Consider the following 27,148-nt stretch of genomic DNA (forward strand, 5'->3'; position numbering starts at 1 on the left):
TGAAAAGTGCAAGATATAAAATGACCTTGAAAGCACTGGAACATAATGGGAATTGGAAGAATTAGGTATGAGTGCAAGTGAATCTTTATCACTATCAATATATTGCCTCTGGTTAATAATTCATATTCATTCAACTGAGATTCCAGGAGATTTATGATTTTGTTCAAAGATGTCATTATAATCATTTTTTAATAATTTCAAAATGATTCGACCAATTAACGACACTTGCTAATTGAAAAGATAACTTGGCAGAAAGATTGAAATGCCTTGATTGAAAAAAGATCGAGTAGGCTCGGGCGGAATTGCGTAACTAACATTCACCCACAATTCCTGGCATTCTTCCGGTTTCCTTTATCTGATTCCTAAGATGGCGGACCGGCGACGTCGAAGGAGGCGCGCATCCCAGGACAGCGAGGAGGACGATGAATCTGGTTCGGGATCAGAAAGTGGAAAGTCCCTTTCGCCAACGAATAAGCCCCGAGTACGGGACCCTGAACCAGTAGAGGCACCAGCTGTTCGTGTGGTGCCGGAAAACGCGGCTGAATCCGAGTGTGTGAGTCTTACTCCCGAGACGCGAAGCCGATCAATTAATAGGACTTGATTAGTTGGATAACTAGCTAACTCGGCTAACGTTAGCGTGCTCGCTACTAATTCATGGCTGGGTCAACAAGTCACCCGGCTATGGGAATGGGACGGTGTCGGGCGGATAGTTGTCCGGTGTTTAGGCCAAGTCATATCCCCATGTTTTTAGTTTGCCACGTCCAGCTAATGTTTCTCATAAATCAACAAACTAGCTCATGTTCGGCCGGGAACCGTCTGCAGCGCCAAACCGTAAACTAACGTTGGAGCTAGCTAACTTTGTTTTGTAAATTTAGTTTAGAATATTTACCACGCTGGTAACGCGTTACCTAATGGTTTTATATAGGGAAGTGTGTAATTTAGCTAAATAACGTTACTGTACTATCAGTGTAGTTAAGCTCTTGCCAACTACTGTACTAGCTAGTAGTAGCTATGCTAATGTTAAATCCAAAGGGAGCTTTGATATTGTTGAGTTATTCCACCACTGACTGAAAATGTGACCATAATTAACGTTGTTAACTAGTTACGATATTTACCTCTACCAATCACGCCTCATTTTAAAGTAATTTTCTTGTCCAGTAATCAGTAAAGAACTTGACGACTTGTTTTGAATGGCCACCACTACGCCAAAGCTTGTTGATATTTATCGAAATCCCTAGTGATGTGAGGAATCCATGTTTGGCACAATGAATGGTTGTTTTGATTATATTTTTATTTGACTTGGACAGTGCACATGAATCAACGTTTCAGTAAAAGAACACTTTTAGTCAGCCAGCTAATTTTCAACTGCAGTCCCAGGGCAGGTTATTAAAAACAACAATACAATGAGCAGTGAGCACCTGCAGAGCAACATAGGACAAGCAACACATAGCACGCAGACTGAACAATAGCACAAAATGCAACAAAATACATCAAAGCAACAGTTTCCACACCTCACAAGCTATAGCATAGAAAGTGGCAATATACAACTAAGGTTTATGTTCACAAGTCTGATTGGCCTTTAGCCATGTTTTCATGTTTTGTTGAGGTGCGATAGGTAGGGCAGTTGTGTGTCTGGTGGCAGTGTGTTCCAGACATGGGAAGCTCTCAGAGAAAGCAGGTTGATTAAATGTGCTCATGAGCTCATGCTTTCTGAGGATGTAACAGTGATGATGGCTATTGGGCGTCCTATCAAGCACTTTGAGAGCCTGTTTGTAGACGGACTGAATGGGTTTTGATGTTGTACAGCAAGCTTGGGCCCAACTAATCAAGTAGTATGTTAAGATGTGTATCATAGATTTGACTTACAGTTTTGCTACCTCCTAGTCATACAATTTCGTATAAATCGGAAATTAGCTCGGTTGAATTTTTTTTATTTTTTAGGCAACCTTTTTCACCTGCTCTTTACGAGAGGTTGGACTCAAGTATGATGCCACGGTACTTAAAATCGGATACCACCTGACATAGACACCTGGCTCAGGATCATCAGTTGCCCTCTTTGAGAAGAACATGCAGACTGTTATATTTTTTTAAAACTTTGAGATGCAAACATGAGCCACTTTGTAACCTGGACAAATTACAGTAGTGAGTTCTTGTGCAGCTTGTTTGCTCTTTGCATGCACCTATCACTATAACTTCAGACCCAGTACAGACAGAAGACCGGCTGAACAGTACTGATCCTTGGGGCACGCCCACCTCATAGCTGATAGCGGTCGACAGCTCATTGCTCACTCTGACACACTGAGTTCTGCCTTTTCAAAGTATGAGTTCATCCATATCAAGGCGTCAGGGGAGAAGTTAAAACTTGGGACAGTTGTGATGAGAACCTCATGGTTAACAGTGTCAAAATCATTCCTTAGGTCTAGAAATACAGCCCCAACAACGCCCCCTTTGTCCATCTTGTACTTCACATTTTCCAGAAGAAAGCAGTTGGCCCTTTCTGTGGTGTGTTTTGCTCTGAAGTCAAACTGAATGGAGTGTTATGTGAAGGGGCTGTTGAAGTTGGCAATCAGTTGCTCTGCTACACACTTGTCAGCAACCTTTACATTTAAGTCATTTAGCAGACGCTCTTATCCAGAGCGACTTACAAATTGGTGAATTCACCTTCTGACATCCAGTGGAACAGCCACTTTACAATAGTAACCTTTGACACCACAGGTAGTTTACTAATGGGCCTGTTACTCACTTTAGCAGGGTCACCTGATTTAAAGATGGATGTTTATTATGGCCAACTTCCAGACCCTTGGAAACACCCCATGACCAATAGATGTGTTTGTGACCTTGTTAATGGGGCCAATGAGTGACTAAATTTTTTTTTTTAATCAACATAATTGATGAAGCAAAGGGAAATTCTAAATTGATCTGGGAGAATCTAAAAAAGTTAACAGGGAAAGACCACAATGACACTGCAAAAAGACTAGACATCTATGTGAATGACAGTCTAACACAGGATGCATGAGCAACAGCCTTCAATTTCTCATTTTTTTTTTAGTGTCAAGGTACTGACACAGAACCTCTGCTGGTTTCTTGGGCTCAGCACTAGTGAAGGACACTCAACCTGTCTTCATCATAAGGGAGGTTTCTGAGTCAGAGGTGAACAAGGTGATTAGCTCACTAAAGCCAAAGGTGTTTGGGCTGGGCTCAAGCTTCCACAAAAACTACAAGGAGCCTTGGCCTGTGATTTCTTTCAACGCCTTATTTCTCAACATGGTAAACGTATGTCTGTCATGCTCTCGTTGTTTCATCACTTTCCCGATTTCTCCATTTAGCCAAGGAAGGGTGCTCTTTTGGCCAGGTTTGGATTAGATTTTGTTTAGGAAACCATTTATTGTAGTCAGTCTGGGTTGTGGATAGAAAAACCTGTCCGCTTCCACATCTGTGTAGAGTTGATATCATGTTTGCCTGTCAGTGGTGTGTAGGCTACATACTGTTGCTATTTGTTGTCGGTTCAGTCGCATTGTTTGACTAGTGTTATCCTTTCTTAACAGGAAAGTGAAGATGGTGTAGGAGAAGGTGAGTCAGTGTTTGTTGATGCAATCCAATGGCCTATCTATCTAGAATGATGCACGCATCTGAGGCATTTCCCACAGTTGATGTTTATTTTTGCAGCTGTCCTTTCTGACTATGAAAGCGCAGATCCTGAGGAGAATGGCTCACATTCAGAGGTAAGTTGCCACTGCTGAACAGAGTTATGCTTTAGGGTAAAATTTGAATGTAATAAAAAAAAAATTGCATGGGCAAAATAGTATATGACTAACCAGGTTGTTTGAATTTCAGTAATGCAGGCTTCATGAGCCTACCACAAGGTTCCTCATTCTCCCAACAGCATATCCCAACAAATAGATTGGAAAGATCATGATGTTTCTAACTTCCAAAGTATTTGAAAATTGTTTTGTGTGTCACCATGAAACGAGAGTCCCTCCAGGATTTTTCTATTCTGAGACCCCCCCCCCTTATTTAAGGGCTTGCAAATTTGACCAATCTTGCACTAGTACCTCATAAAACAGTCAAATTATCGCATACAACTGACCGATCACCACACTTAAAAAGGGCTCATTATTTTAATTCCACTGCACATTTACTGCATAATATTGTTCAATTAAGCACACATCACAAGCTTTTCCCTCGTCAGTGCATTTTTGTAACAAATTTGACAAAATCATTGCATATTGCCATGCAAAATGTCAGAATTGCCGCAGCGAAATCTGAAGAGGGACTGAAGAGATGAAGCAGGTTTCAACCATTGATGACAGGTACCGGTATTTCGGAACACAGACCTTCTGCATTGTAGCAGCCCCTATTTGCAGGATACAAAAAAATAACATTTACAATTGATGTACTCGTGCACTGCAATGCCTATGATGGTACTGGAATCCTCTTAATGAGGTCTTAACTGTGGTTCTGATCTGTTTAATTTGTCCACTATGCATGGACGGTTTTGACTCCAATGATATTTGCATTGAGCTCTCTGACAGTATCTTGATAATGATACACATGGAGCAAACTAATTCAAACTTTCTCTCTCAGGGAGGTGAGGAGGAGGAGGAGGAGGAAGAGGTCCCTCCACCGGCTGCTGGGCCCAAACCCACTCCTGCTTCCGACACCCCTGCTGCAGAGGGGGAGCTGCAGGAAGGAGGGGGAAAGGATGAGGAGGGTGAGAAAAGTACGAGGAAAGAAGTGAAGTGTGAAGACAAAGGCAACCTGGCAGGGGAGCGTCAAAGCGGGGATGGACAGGTAAGGTGGTTAATTGAAAAGAAAATGGAGTTGAGGAATCACATACAAATATAGGCCTCTTGGTCAATCATTTTGAGTAATTCTACTCTTGTGTGACTAGGAAAGCACAGAAGACTCAGAGAATAAAGGCTCTAAACCAGGCCAGAAGCTGGATGATGACCAGGATCGTAATAACCCAGCCTATATCCCCCGTAAGGGAATGTTCTTTGAGCACGACGTCAGAGGAAATGCACAGGAGGAGGAACGGTAAAGGGGGGGTTTACCCTTTTTATCCATTAAATGCTTTTCGTTCAACTGGAACGAGCCAAACATGACCAACAACTACACAGAAAGGAGGAATAACTCCTACTAATCAGGGATAAAAACTAGCCACCTTTCGATGAATTTCACCGTTTTGAATCCAGAATAGGTGACCTATGTGATTCGTGTAGATCCGATGAGAAATGTTTGAGGATAGAGGCGGAGGCTTTGGATCACTACTGGCTGTAAGCGAGCGAGTGATGGGCGTTTGAAGCTATACTGGCTGTATCCCAGGCTCAGCCTATCGTTCACAAAACAGAATGCAAGCACGCGACTGAAATGGGGGGGGGGATTTTCATTTGTTACTAAGTGAATGTTACTTTTGCACACTGAGCCTGTTGCACCTGATTGATGTCATCTATCGTGGCCACTATAATAGAGCACACACAGAATGCTTGTTAGTGTAATGCATTCTACTTAAACATTTTTTTTTTTTTTTAAATGCCCAAGTGTAATATTTAGGTGTCTTTGTGTGTGGTCACAAGTGTTCTATTATGAAGGCTGTCATGGCTAACTGCAATATTAGTAATATTGTATTTTTTCCTCAAGACTTGAGTAATTTGCTGTGAAGTCTAGGCAACCAGTAACATTGGCTTGCTTTCTTTACATTTTTTTAGCTGTGAGTTAGGTTCACATGAACCACTTATTTTACACTCAGACTGATAATGTAGATCATATTTGTTTTTTAATTAGTTAAAACCTGCATTTCCGCTTAGCAGGGATTTTTAGCATGTTTCAGTGCAACAACAAAAAAGTGTCAGCTTTTTGGGCCCTCACCAGTTTGTATCCCTGAGTAATAGATGGGTGTTGTTTCATTGGTAAACCTGTTTATTGATATATTTGTGGCTTCTTTCCTGTCCTCCAGGCCTAAGGGTCGTAACAGGAAGCTGTGGAAGGATGAGGGTCGCTGGGAACACGATAGGTTCAGGGAGGAGGAGCAGGCGCCCAAGTCACGTGAGGAGCTGGTTGCGATCTATGGCTATGACATCCGCAACGGAGGTGTCTCCAATGAGCGGTCCTATAGACAGCGCAAGCCCAGGTACTACTAACCCTTCAACTCTATTGGCCCAGTGTTCAAATCCCCATGTCCCTGACAGCCTGTAACACTAACCACCAGTACCGTCTATCGTGCCAATTTATATTAACAGGCACAATGTCACCCCCTTACAATGTAATCTTGTGAAAAACCACAATGGTTAACTACAGGGGTGGCAATAATTTTGGCATGAGTGTCACGTTGAGGTAAAAATAGATAGTGAAGAGCTTTTTGCAGGACAGAAAAGGGAAAATTCTTTGAAAATATGTATGTGTGTATATATGTATATGTAGGTATATCATTTCTACATACTTACTATCTCGTTTTAGATGTTAAAAATAAATAAAAATCAAAACATAATCTGGCCCACGTACCATAGTTTGCCCATTGCTGGTCTACTTGCAGCTTGTCCTCACACTAGCCGTCTCCTCCCCCTGTAGACACAGCACCTCTCCAGTCCGGGACAAGCGCTGGCAGGACGGAGACTGGGAGAGACCTGTCCATACCTCCTGGCAGCAAGGAGGGAACCCCAACAGCCGTAGCGCCCCCAGCCGTGGCCCTGCAGCAGTCTGGTCCTCCCCCCTCAGCAGCCCCAAACACCCAGCGCAGCAACAACCCCCCCAGGCCCTCCTCCCACCCCCCACCCCGGGGCTTTCAGGGCAACCGCCCTCCCCAGGCCCACCACAGGAATGACCGAAACCAGGAGTCCCAACGGCCAGGCCCCAAGGCCGAGCCCCTCCAGACCCGGAGTTTACCGCCCATGGACGGGGAACAAGGCCCCAGGGGCCGGGGGAACAGAGGGGCCCATACAGAGCGCAGCCCTTCGGTCGTGGTAGAAGAGGTCCGCAGCGAGGAGGATGACGAGCGCAACACAACTACAGTGACAACGTCACAGTCCGTGTACTACAATCGCCACTACAGTGGCAAGGGAGATCGCGAAAGGGACTCTGCGCCACCGCCGCGACGACAGGAGCAGCAGCGAGGGGGATCTGCTCCTCTGACAGACAACCAGGTTACCCGCGATGCCTCCCCGGCTCCAGAGCGCCCCGTGGAGAAGAAGTCGTATTCCCTAGCCAGGAGAACTCGCACCCGGGCCACTGAGCTGGGCAAGCAGGCCTCTCTTGAGGAGCCTGCCTCCACCGTCTCTTCCTCGGCCCTGAAGAGTGAGCCGTGGCATGGCCCCGGTCAGAGTCAGGGGGATGCTGGAGACAACAGCCAGGGGACAGTACTCACAGGGTTGGACCAGGACCTGACCAGACTCAGCCTGGCCGGACCGAACTGGCCCCAGAACCCATCTTCGTATCTACGCGCTGAGATGAGGGGTGAGCCTACTCTTTTGTTCTCTCCTTTCTCGCTCGCTCTACCCCTTTTTTATTTTGAGTATTATGTAGTGACACACACCCTCTCAGAGCTCCAGCCGCACTGTTACAAGCATCTCAGTCACCACTGCACCAGCAGCCCAGGTGATGCTAAGCAGCAGCTCCCTGGTGCAGCACTGAGTTGGTTGGTCGGTCAGTCGCTGACCGCTCAGTGTGGCTGGTTGACATAATGAGGCCATTGCAGTCAGTGTGGAGCAATGTGGGCAGACGGTAGTGTGGGAATGGAAGTCTCTCTCTCCTAAGCCTTGCACGTAGTCTGGAGCCTGGGAGGTTTTTATCATGCAATACATCGGAAATAAAATGTACTTTTGGCACCCAAGATTTAAAGTGCCTCAAGTACACATTTTGTCAAAAGTTAGAACTACACGTTGGTAGCTGTTTTGACATGAAGCTTATATGATGTAACGTGTTCCTTACTGTAACTAACTAAACACCAGCAGTTGATCAGTTAGTTGGATTTGTTTTGCTTGCGTATTGTCGACTCTTTTCTCGTCTCGTTGCAGGCATCCCTAACTCTATACACATGGGTGGAGCACCTCCACAATACAGTAACATAGAAGAGCTGGTGAGTAGGCCTGCTTGTGTTATGTACCAAGATGAGTTTGTCATTTTTATATGTTGCCTTCAAGGGGAAATCTGGCATTTTTTTTACCTGACATTGAGTGGTTCGGTTAGCTCTCATCCTCTTTCTCTCCATCTCAGGGAGCTGGTAACCGTGCAAAGCGGTACTCGTCCCAGCGCCAGAGGCCAAGCCCGGAGCCCGCTCCTCCTATGCACATAGGGGTCATGGAGGGCCACTACTACGAGCCCAGTGAGTCAGTGCCACACACTACCACCAGAAGGCAGGGCACAACTGAAAACACACACTAGCCGGTGTCTTTGTCCATAGGCTCAGAGCCAGGCTCTGGTAGAATCAGTACTAAACGACATGTTTTAGCTGCATTAAAAAGCTGTTTTAAAATGTTTTGAGAGGTTAGTTAGAATGGTAGGGTACACGGGTATCTGTGGCACTGTCATAAACACGAAGCTTATTTTGTTATATTTAACACATATTTAACACCTGATTGCCACATTAGATACTTTTGTATATATAGTGTATGTGGACACCTCTTCAAATTAGTGGATATGGCTTTTACAGCCACTCACGTTGCTGACCGGTCGGTGTATTACATTGAGCACACAACCATGCAATCGCCATAGACAAACGTCAGTAGAATGGCCTTACTGAAGAGCTCAAGGACTTTCAACGTGGCACCATCATACGATGCCACCTTTCCAACAAGTCAGTTCGTCAAATTTCTGCGCTGCTAGAGCTGCTCCGGTCAACTGTAAGTGCTGTTATTGTGATGTGGAAATGTCTAGGAGCAACAACGGCTCAGGCGTGAAGTGGTAGGCCACACAAGAATGGGACTGCCGAGTGCTGAAGCGGGTAAAAATCATCAGTCCTCGGTTGCGTCACTCACTACCGAGGTCCAAACTGCCTCTGGAAGCAACGTCAGCACAAGGACTGTTCGTCGGGAGCTTCATGAAATATCTAAGATCACCATGTGCAATGCCAAGCGTCGCCTGGAGTGGCGTAAAGCTCGCCGCCATTGCACCAGTGGAAACGCATTGTCATGAGAAATGTCCGACAGGCGAATCTCGGTTTGGCAGATGCCAGAAGAAAGTTACCTGCCCCAATGCATGAATATGGTCTGGGGCTGTTTATCATGGTTCGGGCTTCGCCCCTTAGTTCCAGTGAAGGGATAACAGAATGCTACAGCATAACTTACATTCTAGAATATTCTGTGCTTCCAACATTGTGGCAACCGTTTGGGGAAGGACCTTTCCTGTTTCAGCATGACAATGCCCCTGTGCACAAAGTGAGGTCTGTACAGAAATATTTGTTTTTTTTTTGAGATCGATGTGAAAGACCTTGACCTCAATCCCATCAAATCAAAATCAAATCAAATCAAATTTATTTATATAGCCCTTCGTACATCAGCTGATATCTCAAAGTGCTGTACAGAAACCCAGCCTAAAACCCCAAACAGCAAGCAATGCAGGTGTAGAAGCACGGTGGCTAGGAAAAACTCCCTAGAAAAGCCAAAACCTAGGAAGAAACCTAGAGAGGAACCAGGCTATGTGGGGTGGCCAGTCCTCTTCTGGCTGTGCCGGGTAGAGATTATAACAGAACATGGCCAAGATGTTCAAATGTTCATAAATGACCAGCATGGTCGAATAATAATAAGGCAGAACAGTTGAAACTGGAGCAGCAGCACGGCCAGGTGGACTGGGGACAGCAAGGAGTCATCATGTCAAGTAGTCCTGGGGCATGGTCCTAGGGCCGCGGTTCAGTTGAAACTGGAGCAGCAGGGCCAGGTGGACTGGGGACAGCAAGGAGTCATCATGTCAGGTAGTCCTGGGGCATGGTCCTAGGGCTCAGGTCCTCCGAGAGAGAGAAGGAGAGAATTAGAGAACGCACACTTAGATTCACACAGGACACCGAATTGGACAGGAGAAGTACTCCAGATATAACAAACTGACCCCAGCCCCCCGACACATAAACTACTGCAGCATAAATACTGAAGGCTGAGACAGGAGGGGTCAGGAGACACTGTGGCCCCACCCGAGGACACCCCCGGACAGGGCCAAACAGGAAGGATATAACCCCACCCACTATGCCAAAGCACAGCCCCCACACCACTGGAGGGATATCTTCAACCACCAACTTACCATCCTGAGACAAAGCTGAGTATAGCCCGCAAAGATCTTGTGCCAACCCAGACAGGATGACCACATCAGTGAATCAACCCACTCAGGTGACGCACCCCTCAGGGACGGCATGAGAGAGCCCCAGCAAGCCAGTGACTCAGCCCCTGTAATAGGGTTAGAGGCAGAGAATCCCAGTGGAAAGAGGGGAACCGGCCAGGCAGAGACAGCAAGGGTGGTTCGTTGCTCCAGAGCCTTTCCGTTCACCTTCCCACTCCTGGGCCAGACTACACTCAATCATATGACCCACTGAAGAGATGAGTCTTCAGTAAAGACTTAAAGGTTGAGACCGAGTTTGCCTCTGACATGGGTAGGCAGACCGTTCCATAAAAATGGAGCTCTATAGGAGAAAGCCCTGCCTCCAGCTGTTTGCTTAGAAATTCTAGGGGATGTGAAGCTACGTGTAGGTATGTACGGCATCGAACACCTTTGGGATGAACTGGAAAGCCGACTGCGAGCCAGGCCTAATCGCCCAGCATCTGTGCCCGACCTCACTAATAGTCTTGTGGCTGAACAGAAGCAAGTCCCTGTAGCAATGTTCCAACATCCAGTGGTAAGCCTTCCCTGGAGAGTAGAGGCTGTCATAGCAGCAAAGGGGGACCAACTCCATATTAATGCCTATGATTTAGGAATGTTTGAAAAGCAGGTGTCCACATACTTTTGGTTTGGTCATGGAGTTGTAGAATAATATACCGTAGAGTGTAAACGTGAGTGTAAATGCTATATTGTCTCCTCCTGCAGTGTCTTACCAAGGACCAATCTATTCCCATGGCGACAGCCCCGCCCCCCTCCCACCCCAGGGCATTCTGGTCCAGCCTGAGATGCACCTCCCCCACCCAGGACACCCAGGTTAGTGTCTGTCAACTTGCTGCCAGGGAAATACATGGTGTGGATAGCAGTTACCCTCAACTAAGATGACAGATATGAACTTGGCCTGGAGTCTTTGATTTATTTTTTTTGCCAGCAATGACAAGCTTTCTTGAACATCACTAACCTCTGCATAATCACCATGCAAGTGAAGACATGTTCAACTCGGTAATAGTATTGCTTAAATTCTCAACTCTCATATGAATTGTTATTCTTACTGGATTAATGAAGAAAAATAACAACTACTTTGTATAGTGCTTTTCAATAAGTGTTTCACGTCATAAAACGTTGACTCAAGTGCCTCTTGACTAGGGATGTGAAAAATGTACAATTTGTCTTTAACCATTTTTTTTTAACGATAAGAAAAAAACATAAAATGACGTGAATTCACAATGCAGATATGGTTATTCATATGACCACTAGGGGGCAATGGCGCCCATCCACCGCAGTCATGGCTGCCAGACGGCGCTCACCTTACTGCTGTCCCCCACCCACTCAGCAATGATGGTAGGCTCTCTCCTGTGTGCCTCTTCTCCATGCTCGGTGGTCAGCACATGGGACTTAATGTCCCGCTTCTCATCAATGTGATGGCTCATGGCAATGATGTATGACCGCGTGTTCAGATTGCAGAGCAATCATTGTACAATTTCACTTTCCGGGGCTTCAGTTTTTCTTGTAGTCTGGTTCTAGATATACCATCAGGGCATTGAAGCCGACATCCTCTACCATTGACAATGGCTGCATATTAACTGCAATAGTTTCTGTAATCAGTGCTGTTATTTTCTCCATCCCTTATCGCACTTCTTTTCTTGTGAAGATCCTGTCTTTTGTTGTGGTCCTGTGCTGCTGCCAGAAATGTTTTGAGTCTCACGGTGCCTCCCTTTCAGATAGTTGAGCATTGTACCTGTGCTGCCATTAGCTCAATTCCACTTTGCAAAGTTTGCATTTCACTACCTAATTTAACCCCTAATTATTGCAGTACGGGACTTTGCTGCTGTCACTTCCCTGTCTCACTCTGACATTTTCCCAACTGTTAGCCATGATGACGTGCGGCGCGCTTTATATTTGTGGCAAATAATTTTGAAAGATTCATATCTCCTAACGTTACAGCATTGTTGTAACTAAGTGCACTGTGATTTTAATTGTTGGGGGGGGGGGTGAAGGATTTTTTTCAAAAATGTTTACAATTTCATTTAAATGGCCACTTCTACTCCTGACCAGAAATGCCGGTATGGTGTTGGCTACTGTATGGGTCTGTCTAGTCACACCCATGAACCCCTCCTGTCTCCCCTCAGGTCTACACCCCCACCAGTCGAGCGGCCCCATGCCCAACCCGGCTCTCTACGCTGCTCCCCCTGTCTCCATGTCCCCTGGACAGCCCCCTCCACAGCAGCTGTTGGCCCCGCCATTCTACCCTCCGCCAGGTGTCATGACCTTTGGGAACACCAACTACCCCTACCCGGCAGGAGCCACCCTGCCCCCCATGTACAACCCCCCGGTGAGACCTCTGCCCTCGACACCATTAGCTACCATATCTGCATGTCAAATGTTGCTATATATTCTACCCAGTGCAAAATTACTGTTGCAATATTCTGTCAGCTCTGCAATTCTTGGCAAATGTATAAGGGGTGTTCGACTCTACCGTTAACATTTAGGAATGTGTAGCACATGCTACAAACATACTGGTATTTACACTCATGCATAAACTGTTTAACCTCCCCTCAGGCCCAGTCGCAGGTGTACGGCCAGTCGCAGGTGTACGGTGGGGTGACGTACTACGACCCGATGCAGCAGCAAGCCCAGCCCAAACCCTCGCCTCCCCGGCGTTCCTCCCAGCCCGTCACCGTCAAACCTCCCCCACCAGAGGTAGGGTACGGCCCGGAGTGAGCCCCAAACCCCAGCGACCCAACAACTGGCAAGTCTTCACTCTCTCACCCACTCGCCCAATCAAACACCAAGACTTAGACCTGCCTCAGTCCTAACTGGATGAGCCGGTGTGAGAGTAGGACGAAAGGGAAGGTTATGTTCCTTAAGAATGTTGGTAATGTTGAAAGTCTGTTTTGTTGGGTGGGTGAGGAGTACGGAATAGGTCTGTGTAGCTGTAGGTCACACCATACCGTAGCCATACATTTGTCTGTGTTCCTCATTTATTTTTTTAGCCCCCGTTCAAACGTAGGCTACATGTCTAAATCAAATGGTGTTTTTGCCTTGAACACGTGTGAAGGCCAGTGGCTCTGAGTCGGAGTAAAGCAGCTGAATGTGTGTTTAGATCTCTGCTCTCCAGTTCGTTATGACAGACGAGCTCCTCTTATCCCCTAGAGCTCCTCCTAAAACTGCCTTCAAACTGATGTCTCTTTTTGAAATGTGAGTGAACACACACACACACTCTACAGAGACATGATTCAAAATCCCAGCAGAGATGTGCTTTGGTGCAGAGGTAACCTGCAAACAAACGAATGCCCAACACCTAGCTGCGTGAAAATCTCAAGACTTTTCCAATGAGCTCAATTGTAATTGCTGAACCATGCGTTCATGTCTCTCTCGCCTCCCTCTTCCTGCCTAATCCAAAGCTTGTGCGACAGAACAGTTGCGCTGATTTGTCCCGTTTTTGCTATTTTTTCCCCCCGTCTCTCCAGGACCGGAGTGGGAAGGCCAGTCAGGAGGTCAGATCCTAGCACGACGGTCCGAATGACTACGCCAGTCGGAAGAGAGCGAGGGACAGGGAGACTGGGTCTGCAATAGAGGACCAGCACCACCTGTGGAGCGGATGATTAGAGTTTTTATCTGCCTTGTGTTCAGGTGCACCATTGGTCGGTCGCCCACAATGCTGAAGGGTTTTTGCTGTTTTGGTTCACCTACCAGTGTTTTGCCTCTGAGTGGAGTGCTGTCTTAAAACCCCTATAAAACGTAACCATATAAAACCGTTAAAGAAAGCCCTTGGTAACAACTCCTCTTTAAACATTACTTGACGCTGATGACGACATCCGTAGAAATTTGTTCCTTCTAACAATCTGTCGTTCAACTGTAGGTATATTCATGCATAAAATGTGTTGTAAGCTCGAACAAATGTTTAGGACTGGGTTAAATGTGTCATGTGAGTATTATGGAGAGTTATAACTGGGATAGGTAGTCATTTTATGTGGGCTAGCTAGAGCTGTGTTCGTTCCACCCACCAGACACATTCTACTCCAGTGTTTCCGGAACCCTCCATAGCTAAAAAAATGTTTTTACATTTACACTCCCCTACGTATTTATATGGACAGTGAAGCAAAACTTTAAATGTTTTGGATTTGAGATCAATGTTCCATACGAGGCGGCAGTACAGAATGTCGTCCTTCTGTTTAATTTAAGGTTCTTTTAATAAATATTTTTTCCTTTTAGAAATGAAAGCACTATGTATCTAGACCAATCAAATGAAATATTTGAATCTCATCTAAATGCTGGAGTAGAGACAAATAATACAATTTTGCTTCACTGTCCAAATAAATATGTGGAGTGTCTCATTTCATCTCACAACGGCATCGTAGATCTTAGTTTTTATTTTATGGTTTTAAGTCTCGTTAACGCACTTTTGTTTTTTTTTAGATAAAGAATAAATCCTATATACAAATGGTGCTAACCTATAGCTAGTACCCTAGAAATTCAACGTGTTCTTTTCCATTTCTCTTGATACCTTCCACATTGTACTGTTTTTTTGTTTGTTGTTTAAACGTATTACTGTATTACCAGAGAACCATTTAACTTTGCCTGAAACTGATGTACTTGACAGTGCTACTGCTTGGTGATAGCTTTCTCTAATGTAACTGTGTGTATATAGATAAATGTATATTAAAGCCTGTGGCTTAAATTCGTATAAATACTACCACCTTGTTATCAAATGAATACTGTCACAAAAGTCTGCAGGGATGTCCAGTCTTATGGATGGATAAAAAATAAATGTAAAATTGTCTGGCTTTTGACATTTTAAATGGTGGTTTGGAGGTTTGCTTTTTCCTTATTTCCTCAGAATCCTTTTTGTAAAAGTAGAGTGACTGGTGTGGCCACTCTACCACTAACCTGGATCTGATTGGTCTGTTTGCAGAACATACTGCTGATCTGAAATGTTTTGTTTTGCCTAAAGAAAATTCCTTTAACTGCTGCGTTTTACACAGGCAGCCCAATTCTGAGCGTTTTCCACTAATTGGTTTATTGACCAATCACATCAGATATTTTTCAGATCTGATTGGTCAAAAGACTTTGAATAGAAGTCTAAAAGCAACCTAACAAACCTACAATACATGCATGTTATACATACATAGATATGATTGTGAAAATAATTCAGTTGGTGCTGGTGGCTGCAAGCTGTTATAGTAAGCCTGCCTGGAAAAGGGCAGGTTATTGATGTATCTTTAAATAGGCTTTATCTTTTCTTAAACTACTGAATCAGTATAAACTGAATTGAGTTGTATTAAGTTATTTGTTTAGAAATGTCTGGTAATGTTACTTTAAATATTTTATTTTCTCTGCCTTAAGACTAAATTGGTTTGAAATGTTTCATTTTAAATAAAGGTTAAATTTAAAAAAAAAAAAGACTAGACTAGACCAGCCAACACTGAGGGCTTGTTTCTTAAATGTTTCTTTGTGGAGCAAATTTTGTTTAGACAGAGGAATATTAAACAAAGTATAGGATAATGATTGTGGTGTGGTTGATTTGAAGTTAATTCAATGGCTACCACTGGATGGCGACATTGTGCCAAGCCTTCATGACTGCATGGTACTGTGTTTCTCATGTAGGCCTGTTAAACATTTAAATCATTCACAAAACAACTATATGTACTATTTAAATGAGTCATTTACCAGACACTCTTATCCAGAGAAACTTACAGTATCCAGTGTGTACATTTTCATGCTGGTCCCCCGTGGGAGTCAAACACCATGCTGCATCAACGGCCATACGAGACAACCTATCTACGAACTCATGGCCACAATTCTACAAGTCAGAATACTCAATTATACAATTTGCCCTTTCCAGTTGACCCTTACGTTAACATGACTTGAGTCCAGCCATCACATGAAAATTAAATTGGTTGCATTTCACTTTTGTATTATAATGGGGCCATTGATGGATGGTAAAATGGCCCACTTATAATGGCTGGGGCCTGTACTGAGACTGAAAGGCCTCTTGCAGTGGAGTAACAGCTTGATGGCAAGAGACATTAACGGGTCAATTTTGATTCTTCGAGTGGAAAATATGGTTTGTGTTTCAAAAACGAGGTGAACACAATTGATTCAAATCTGAATAAGAGGACAAGGCATTGCTGTATTTGTATACTTAACTATAGCCCTTGTTTGGTTAGCGACGTTGTACAGGATAGGCTACAAAGGAAATGCACATGCCTGCCATCTCTTTGCCAGGGTCCCTCGGTCTGTCTCTATGCCAATATGGTGCTGACATTACCAATAGGGTGGAATCTCACTTTCTGCCATGTAGCAAATTACAATGTTTCTGTCATGACATCTTCTGGAGAATGTAGGTATACAGAGTACACTTTGAAAATAGCCACAGCGGAATTATCTACTTACCAATGTGGTATCTCGCTTCATACAAGCATGGATGAGAATAGTGTATTCACTTAAATGTATTTGTAGAGCTTTCCGCAGTCATTTGTCAAAGACTACCATTTATTACAAAAGCCAGGTGTAAACTCTCACAGAGCATACTGAAGGTGACATTTGGCATTGAGATGAAACACTTGTGGAAGAAACATTGAGAGGAACCAGACCATATGACAGATTTCAAGTAAAGCTGAGCGTTAGGGAGCCTACTGGTCTGGTGTAAGAGGAGTGCGGGTGGGAGGAGCTGAGGGAAGCCTAGGGGTACTCAAGCTTCTACATCAATAATTGTGTATGAATGAGGTCAAAACTCTGAATATTGCACAGCCAGGGGGCTAAAAGCTGAACTAATTCAAACTCCCTAGACCGCTGTGTAGGTTTACTTTGATCTTGGCCCATGGTATAATATGTATATTTTAGCTGAGAGTTTCAGAGTTAAGCCACTGTTAAAATTCAACCATTCTTTCTTTGAAGGTTAGGATTGTGGAGACATTATGACCAAAAACATTTTTATTGGTAGCCTACCATAACTAATAGGTCCATTTGGGCCACATTCCACCAGAATTCAGGTGTTGGAGGACAAGCAAAGCTAATATAGGATGTGTTTTCCTCTTTTCCCCCCCAAAAAAGGGGTGGTTTGCTTCTTCTGTTTAGTGAACTTTGCTCTCGATACACTCATCCCTTTGGGCACAAATGTATTGGAGGTAAATTAGAGAGAAGAGAGAGGCATTGAATATTCATTGAGGTGAGACTCTCACCTCATTGTTCCAGACTCGTCATTTTCAGTACAGCATTTTCACCACCATTGGGGAGTAGTGAACTACATGTAGTTCGATTAGTAATTTAACTCCATTTTGCAGTAGCTTTGTGGTTCAAATCAATTCAAATCTAGGTAGTGTTTTCAGTAGTTAATTACTATTTTGCCATGTAGAGGTGTAGAGGTGACCAAATACTTATTTTCCACCATCATTTTCAAATAAATTCATTAAAAAATCCTACAATGTGATTTTCTGGATTCTTTTTCTTCTCATTTTGTCTGTCATAGTTGAAGTGTACCTGTGATGAAAATTACAGGCCTCTCTCATCTTTTTAAGTGGGAGAACTTGCACAATTGGTGGCTGACTAAATACGTTTTTGCCCCACTGTATGTGCCCACAGCCAGAAAGAGCGAATTCAGCCACCAGCAGACAGTAACGGTAGAATCAAATTGATTCTCTAACACCCAGCCATATTATGAGTCCCACAGAAACCTTGTATTGCAGATACTGGACTCATGTACTACTCATCCCCTGCTTTAATAACCATGTTATATAAGTGGCCTAATATATTCAGTACATTTGGAATGAAGACGCTCAGCATTTACATTACAATGCTGTCTCTTTTCCACACCTATGCTGTCCAATAGCATGCTCTGTCTCATGCTTTTTTAATGCAGTTGACGAGCGACTCATTTCATCGCACGTTGTTCATGGAGGCAGCTGCCATGTGAGGTTTTGGATTGACAGATCTAAACTGTTGCTTGTGTTCTGGCCCGGGAGGGATCACAGCCATGCTTCTTATGTAAACAGGCTCATTTGAAGAAGAAATAAATGAATTATTCTTGCCATTGATGTTTTGTGCATTTTAATTAGCTTTGCGAAATGGGTTCACGACACCTCCCACACAACCAACGAAGCTGGCCAACATTTTCTCACAAACCCATTTTCACGTTTTTTCACTCCCACTCTTTAATGCAGACCTTCTTCTTCTTCTTCTGCTGCTGCTTGTTACTATGGTATCATGCTGTAATCCTATTCTCTCTCTAACTGTCAATCGTGTTTTCTTCCTGAAACCCCTTCTTTACCCCCCTCTCTTCCCCAATCCCCTCAAACCTCTTACCCCTCACCACTCTCTTCTCCCTACCCCACAAAACCGCTTCCCCCTCAACCCCATTACTTTCCCTTATTGCCTCAGTATCCACCCCAGCCCCCCTCCTTCCTCTCCTGTCCCTGATGAATGTGTAACATATGGACTCCCCTCTCTCCCCTTTGCCTCTCTCCCTCTTTTGTGTCCGGCCCTCTCGACTTGTGTGGCAGAGTTGAAGTGAATGGCTCTGTTTCGGTTGTATTGTTGTCGGGCCCCTTTGGCCTCCATATGCACCACCACCAACAGACTGGCTTTCGGATGTAGCGTGGCATTATGTGTACATATTCCTGTTCCATTCCATTACTTAGAATTATGTGTATTAGGTAGTTGTTAGATTACATGTTAGATATTGCTGCACTGTCAGAAGTAGAAGCACAAGCATTTCGCTACACTCGCAATTGCATCTGCTAACCATGTGTATGTGACCAATATGATTTGATTTGATGTGCCTGCTGGGGTTTCACGGATGTGCATGCTATGCATGAAACGTGTGTGTGTGTGCGCTGAGGGGAGCGGGAGAGTCTATTCTGTGTCCCCCTCAATACCTGCCAACTCCACTAACATGCAGCGGCACACACGTATTCTTAATGGCCCATCTTTGAGAGTCCTGTATATTTAACGCAGGGTCCCCCAGTCCTTGTTTTTGTTCAGCATCGCGATGCACGTCGCGGAGGTGGGGCCCGTCCTCCCATCCCATTGTAACTGTTACAGGCCAAACAAAGCACCCTGCCACCAAGGGTGGTGATGTCACCACGACGCAACCCCCTAACCCCCCATCCATGTGTGTGTGTGTGAGACACACGTCATTAAACTCAGGCATGATTCATGGCAGCCTCAGTTGCTCTGTAGTGCTCATCCATAGACAAATGATCTGTCTGTAAGGCTATAGCTAATGAGTGACGGTCAGGACAGCACATCACATAAGGCCCAGATAATGTTCTGCTCCCTCACTCCTACATTGACGCATAGAACATGACTCAGGCTATAACACTGTAGTGTACAGGGCCTGCACTCTCTCTCTGGGTCTCTCTCAGTCTGCTACTCTGACTGTCTGCCTCTTCTTCCATCTAAATCTCTCTGTCTCTCTTTCTTTCTCTCCTCCCTGTTTTGGTCTGTTGCAACTCCTCTCACCCCGTCGTGACCCCTGCGCTGGGCGGGGTCGGATCACACACTGGTGTCACACTGGCTCTAGTGACAGGGTTCTTCTGTTTGACACTTAGGCTGCCACGAATGAGTGTGCAAGGGAGTGCAAAGTGTGAGGGTGCTCCTCTCCTCTCTTTCTATCTTCTTTGTTTACCCCTTTCCCAACCCGGAAATATATTTTTAAAAACATGTCAACTAAGTTTTTACGTCTTTCATGAAGCCTTACGGCTGTGTTTAGGTAGGTAGACCATTTGATGACCCTTATTGAACATCTAAGTCCCATTTGAGCCAATGTAAAAATGATCTGAAGTTCAGTGTTGTGACACTGAATAAACCTCAAGATGACTCGTCGACTGCCAATAGCAGTAACCCTATGGCTTGTGAGTATACAGATGTAGGATATTAATTTGATCCCTCTTTAGTTGCTGAGAATTTTCCTGTGAAGCAGGAAATGCAAACTTGAACTGTATTCGATGTTTAAAAAGGCTTCTAAAGTTTGTAATTTCCACTTTAAAATGTCAGACTTGATTTGCACTGATGAAAAATGTATCAACACTTACAAAAATTTGCCATGAATTATAATTCACATAATAATTAACATGTCCTGTTGTTGCAGGTTTATTTTCCTGCTGGCTCAAATTAAGATCCTACACTGAGAAAAAAGCGTTCCAAAGGGGTTATTCAGCTGTCCCCATAGGAAAACAATTTTTGGTTCCAGGTAGAACTCTTTTGGGTTCCATGTAGAACCCTCTGTGTAAAGGGTACTATATGGAACTCAAAAGGGATCTAACTGGAACCAAAAAGGTTCCACTATAGGGACAGCTGAAGAACCCTTTAAGATTCTAGATAGCACAGGTATAGAAAGATGAGAATATTTGTATTTATTTAACTAGGCAAGTCAGTTAAGAACACATTCTTATTTACAATGACTAGGAACAGTGGGTTAATTGCCTTGTTCAGGGGCAGAACAACAGATTTTTACCTTGTCAGCTCGGGGATTTGATCTTGCAAACTTTCGGGTTACTGGCGCAACACGCTAACCACTAGGCTACCTGCTGAGAGATGAGTAATAATGAGAGATGAGTAATAGCTCTTGTTGGGCTACTCGAGCAGTATGTGTGAGTTTATTCCCTGTTGAAGGACTCTGATTTGGAACTGTCTGAACTGACTCATCTTTGCCGGGCTGAAATCAGGGGATGCAATTCAAAACAGCAGAGCCATAACGATGGCACATTCTGTCTGTCCTTGCAACCGAGACAGAACATTTAGCAGCTCTCAACTAAATATGCAGCATCAGATAGACGTCTGTAGTGCATGTGTGGGTGGATGTGAAGGGATGGAGGAAGGGGTGGGGTGGGTGTTGAGAATGAGAAGTGAAAGCTCCATTTATCAGAGTGCTTGAAGGTTGGGAGTCTGTTTGAGGAGTTAAGGATAATCTTTTTAGGAGTGGAACAGCCCCAGAGGGCAGAGCAGCCTCCCTCCTCCCAGATACCCAGAGGAGAGCCAGTGGAGCGTTGGAGGCTCTGACAGAGAGCCAGCTGATCTCCATCCTCAGACACACTCAGGTGACCGGCCTCATTTATCTCTCAGTGGGGCGGGGCTCCCTCCTTGGCTTTGTTTGTGTGTGTAGCCCATGGAGCCCTGAGGGAGTGTGTGTATTTCATTGGGGAGTTGTCCAGATGAGTCATCGCAGATGTGCACCTCCCTCCCTCCAACTATGTCCGTCCGTCAGTAGAGCAGAGTGGAGTGTAGCGAGTGCATTAGGCACCCTGGGTCATTTGTCATCTTGGTGGATGACACATTGGAGAGGCACAGCACCGCTGAGAATCACATTCAATACAGTCACTGACTGATAGGATTACCCAATCGCCGTGGCAACGTCTGTCACGCTGTTGTTCAGCCACAGTGAATATCAATTCAATATTTATTCATGTTTTTTTTACTCCCAGAGATGTCCTAAGATACAGAGCAAGTGTGCCACTGTAACCTCATGGATTCTAAGCTGATTCCAGTCATTCATAAGAAAACAGAATGACATCAATCTTGATCCAATTGAACACAAGTGATACTTTGCTCAGTTTGCTTTTAAATGTTTTGTTTTTTTGACCACACCAAACAGACTATCCACTGTAAAGGACATTAGGTGGAACTAAAAACCTACAGCTCTGGTAACTGTGTGTCAATAAAAGTCTCTATGTGACCCTGTGACCTTGCTGACCTCAGCTCCATAGAAAACCATTCGCCATTGGTAGGCCAGTGCTCCCATAATAGCTAATCTGGTGATCATACTAGAACCTTCATGTGACATTTTCCGGCCCGTGTGTGGTAAGTGCAAATGAAAAGGTTATGACCAATAACCTCATGGTTGACCCCCGCCCCCTTCCCTCTCCTCTCCCTCCCAGCCTGTTCATTCACCTTTTAGCACCTCTATGCTTCCCTTAAAAGACATTTGATTACATAGGCCAGAGTGGAGAAACTGGTTTCCTCCATAGTATGGTGTTAAGCACAAGTGCTAATTTTGGGGGTGCAGGGGATTCCTTAGTGGGAATACCCAGTTCCCACACAGACCAGGCAGTTACAGAGAAAGCTGAAGTGGAGGAGGAGGTCGGAGAGAAGGAGCAGAACGCCAGAGCTGAGGGGACAGTACCGTACCATGATAACCATATCCTCATTTAGTAAGACCTTGTGACCGAGGGCAATGCTTGCAATCACTACTACGCAACATAGCTCTGCGTCATAGTTTTGTGGTCAAACCTTGTTACCATAGTTACCAAAGGAAGTTATTGTTTAGTGTGAATAATTTTTAATTCATGGCATTTCCAGAAATAGAGCAGTAAGAAAATGTGTTGTTAAGAAAAGCAAAAAAAACTTGAGGGACAAAGCCTGAAAGAGGACACGGCCTGTTCTTCTCTTTCAAATAAAAGCTGGACTAGACGTTGAATTGACGTCTGTGCCCAGTGGGCTAATTCCCAACTTGACCCTGCAGAAATTTTGCTGCTGTCAAAGGTCCACTGACTTAGCTAGCAGGTGCAGCTCAAGTTGTTATCTGATACCTCAGGAGTGCTGGAAAGAGGTATGGCTGCAATGGATAGTGAGAAAGTTACAGACTCACAAATATCATAACCCCCCCCCCCTTTAATACACATATATGTGAATTTGTCCCAATACTTTTGGTCCCCTAAAATGTGGGGACCGTACAAAAAGCGCTGTCATTTCTAAACGGTTCACCTGATATGTATAAAAATACCCTCAAATCAAAGCCCCCATAAATGTGTCACTATGCCAATACTTTTGGAGCTCACTGTATATCAAAGTGTTGGAAGTGTAGGGGATTCCTTCGTGGGAATACCCAGTGCCCACACAGACCAGGCAGTTACAGAGAAAGCAGAAGTGGAGGAGGAGGACGGAGAGAAGAAACAGAAAGCCAGGGCTGAGGGGATGTGGAAGTCACAGGAGGTCGGTGGCACCCTAATTGGAGAGGACGGGCTCGTGGTAATGACTGGAGCGGAACGGGTGGAATGGTATCAAATACATCAAACACATAGTTTCCAGGTGTCTGACGCCATTCCATTCGCTCTGTTCCAGCCATTATTATGAGCCGTCCTCCCCTCGGCTGCCTCCTGTGGTGGAAGTACAGTATAGTGATAACCGTATCCTCATTTAGTAATGACCTTGTGACCGAGGGAAATGCTTGCAATCACTAATACACAACATAGCTCGGCATCATAGTTTTGTGGTCAAACCGTGTTACCATAGTTACCGACGGGAGTTATTGTTTGGTGTAAATACTTTTTCATTCAGGGCATTTCTGGAAATAGAGCAGTAAGAAAATGTATGTGTTGTTAAGAAAAGCCCCCCAAAAAACTTTAGAGGATCAAAGCCTTAAAGAGTACAAAGGACCATTTTGCTCTTTTAAATAAAAGACTGGAATTTCACGATAGAATGCAAAATTCCAAGCTCAGTCAATTCAACGTCTATTCCACGATGGTTCAATGTAATTTCATTGAAATGACTTGGAAACAACATTGACTCAACCAGTATGTGACCAGTGGAGAGAGACAGGAGAGAGAGAGAGTGTGTGTGTGTGTGTGTGTGTGTGTGTGTGTGTGTGTGTGTGTGTGTGTGCACGCTCGTGTGCGTGCGTGCGTGAGTGGGGGACTCCACTCCCGTGTCAGTGATGTGGGGCAGAGAGGTTTCCCTGAGATAAGTCACTCACTACACACGTTCCCCATCGACATCCCTACAGCTCCGGGCCAGACGTCGCTGAGCTTGGCATATTGCCAGCTGTGACGGAAGGCTGTGGTCTCTGTGTGTAAGCGCTCCTGTCACTCACAGACAGGCGCTAGGGAGCTAGTGCCTTGTGTCAATAGGGACAGAGAGTGTGGATGAGCTAAAGGAACCAGTGACAAGGACGAGGCCATTCCTCAAGGAGATCAGACAATCAGAACTATTGTCTCAGGGGGCTTGCAAATCCATGCACGATCCCACAGCTAAAAAAATCAACTGCATTGTGGTTGGTTGTGTGCGAGGTAGGCTTCACTACTACTGTCAGGCACTGTCTCGTTTGACATTTTAGAGAGGGCCACACTGCTTGCCGTTCACTGCAAAAAAACTCACGGGTAACTTTAGCAGTTATTAAGACGTTTCTACACTGCCTCAATGTCCAGGCAATAGCCTGAATGAGTCCGCGTGCAGTAGGTTGAGAGAGAAAAGATGCCCCCAAGTGCACGTTATTGAGAAGAGAAGACATGCTTTTCAATATCCCCAGCCATGAGCTCTCTTACTCTGACATGTGCTGTGTGGCACCTGTGTGCTCGGTGTCTGGAAAGACGTCTTGCATAGGCATGGAGCCGGATCAGTCAGCCGTGGGTGGCCGGAATCGGATCCCGTATTTACTCTGAAACAAAGTATTGAGTATGCGGCAGCTCAGAGTGAGTATACAGTTTCCTCCTGCAGTCCAGTTGATCAACAGGATGGTGATGAAACCCTAAGCGACACCTGATAAGGTTCCATTTCATCATGAGTGCCTCGGCTGCTGTTTTCTGTTCAAACTTCACGCTCTGTTGTTATATCATCATAGCTCCACTCATTGGCCTCGTTAAGTTATATCTTTCTTTGAAGTTCTTTAAGCCTTTTAGAGACCTTGTTTATTTTACATTTAATAAAAGGTCTGCCCCAAACTGGCATTTTTATCAACATTTCTTATACAAATATGACAAATATAACTTAATTTGTTCCATTGAATAAGCTACCACAATCAATATCACTCAACTTGTGATTCCAAAAATACATCCTGAATGATTTTCAATCACCAGCCACAAGTACTGGAGTAATGAAGTCACTACTACTGTTCAAATGGCCGTAGCTGGTTTAAACAGAGCAAATTCAATTTGAATGGAACTTAACTAAGAAAGGCCTTCTCTGAAATAAGGTCAAATACATTGTGCTTAGATTAATAATTAATCAATCCCTGAGTTATGCCTTTAATGAACTACTAAATCTAATAAGTGAATGGGGATTTCAATAATTGATTAATTGGCTTCCTTCCAAACCCCTAACTTCTTCACAAATAGTCAGTAAGCCTATGCTCTTTCTTTGATGCTTCAGCCCTTGCAATATGAATTTATTCAATCCTTTAACATAACAGAGATACTATATGTCCTTCACCATGTTTGTTACAATGTCCATCGAACCTCACTGAACTGAAAAATGACAACCCAATAATCCGTGGAGCATTATATTAGGTGCCTGCCTTGGAACCATGTGTTCTTCTGTTAGTGTCACTGGTTGTGACTGCCACCTGTCCATATAGACAGCACCCATCCACCCACAATTAACAATGGGCCATGGGCCATTTGAGCAAATAGGCATATCCATCAACAAAAGAGAAGATAGAGCAAGACGACACCACAACTGACATATAGAATTGTCTTATTCTACAACTGACATATAGAACTAGCATATAGAACTCTTGTTCTTGACCGGTGTGTGTATAAAGGGTTAACCTGCCACACACGTGTGTTTTCAGCAGGGCTCTAGGCTTTTGGGGACCCTAGGCGAGATTTGGTTTGAAGGCCCCCCTCACCTTGTGGACAAAACATTTTAGTGCCCCTCTCTTGACGGCAGAGATAAAAATAAAAAAACTGAAATTCTACACATTTTGCCATGGGTGGAGAACGTTTTTCAGTTTAAAAGCTAATTCTGTGAAATTCTGCACATTTTGCCATGATTTTGCCATGTTAATTTAAAAATATATATTTTTGGTGCTTTTTTCACAAGTATGTGATGAATTTTCAAAACTAAGTACAAACTCGAAACCCTATCGTATGTTCAGAACCTTTGATTGTGCCTTCATTGGGGTTTCACACATCGTTCATACGAAATCAAAGTTGTCAGTGAAATACCATGAGAACATTTAGTGTAGTGACCAATACATCCAGTGGGGATTTTGGCAAGAAAATCTTGGTGTGGCAAATTCTCAAAAAACGTTTTAGATACATGCCAGCAAAGCCACAACACAACACAATACATTAATTGCACTATAATGATGACAAACAATGCACACAGACTGTTAAAAACATAGCTGATATGGCTTACTTGCTTAAACAAATGTGGTTTCTAATGACAATTGAGATGTACAAACTATGGCATAAGGGGACGATGAGCAGATAAGAGGCAATCCGTAATTTTGATTAAAACATTAGTATGCGAGCTCGGACGGCCGTAGTCAATATAACTATTTGTTCAGCACTGTTGAAGTGTACAGCGACAGAATTCAGAACATGGGCCGTTTTTACAGTATTCTCCCCGTACACCAAGTCAGAACCATAGGATAAATAAAGGGGACATATAAGCAGACAATGAAAGATCTTACAATATTTGATGATTACATTTCTCTAAAACAGGCTGTAGGCTACATGTGCACCACCAAGTCAGAACAGTAGGCTAAGTTATGAAGGCGAAAGGGACCAAATTATTAGAGTGAGGCACATGAGCTACCAATGGCTTACTACACAACATACACTTAGTACTACTTTGTTAACTACAGTATACATATCTCCCGGGCATATTACATCATTTATGCAGCAGCATACAATACTTTTTTGGAGTTACCTTGTTGTGCTGTGCTCACTTGAAAAGGAAGGTGGCTCGGAGGTCCTTTGTGGGCAAATTTTGTCATCAAACTTTGTCATCAAAGTCTGGCATTCTCAGAATTTATGCTGCTTTCAAGACAACTGGGAAAAAAGTTAGCCACTCATTCCTTCCAAACCACTCATTGTTGAATTTGCGATTTACAAGTAGTTGTGTAATGTTTATGTCCAATGGCAAATGAGCACCGATACGTTTTATCTATAATTTCTCTTCATATGACAAGGATTGAAAG

At 44.2% G+C, this 27,148-nt stretch overlaps 1 protein-coding gene across 1 annotated transcript; it reads left to right on the plus strand.

Annotated features, from left to right (window-relative positions):
* The first annotated feature begins 356 nt into the window (after positions 1 to 356).
* Positions 357 to 15,795, plus strand: casc3 (casc3 exon junction complex subunit). Its single transcript, XM_064985944.1, is given in 14 exon segments — positions 357 to 553; positions 3,546 to 3,570; positions 3,667 to 3,722; positions 4,585 to 4,791; positions 4,892 to 5,037; positions 5,957 to 6,130; positions 6,568 to 6,682; positions 6,684 to 7,449; positions 8,010 to 8,071; positions 8,209 to 8,317; positions 10,999 to 11,106; positions 12,420 to 12,622; positions 12,850 to 12,990; positions 13,761 to 15,795. Coding segments are annotated over 14 exon segments (2,337 nt in total). The 5' UTR covers positions 357 to 367; the 3' UTR covers positions 13,800 to 15,795.
* Positions 15,796 to 27,148: the final 11,353 nt, after the last annotated feature.

The sequence above is a fragment of the Oncorhynchus masou genome, chromosome 14, assembly GCF_036934945.1.
Source record: "Oncorhynchus masou masou isolate Uvic2021 chromosome 14, UVic_Omas_1.1, whole genome shotgun sequence".
Classification (NCBI taxonomy): domain Eukaryota; kingdom Metazoa; phylum Chordata; class Actinopteri; order Salmoniformes; family Salmonidae; genus Oncorhynchus; species Oncorhynchus masou.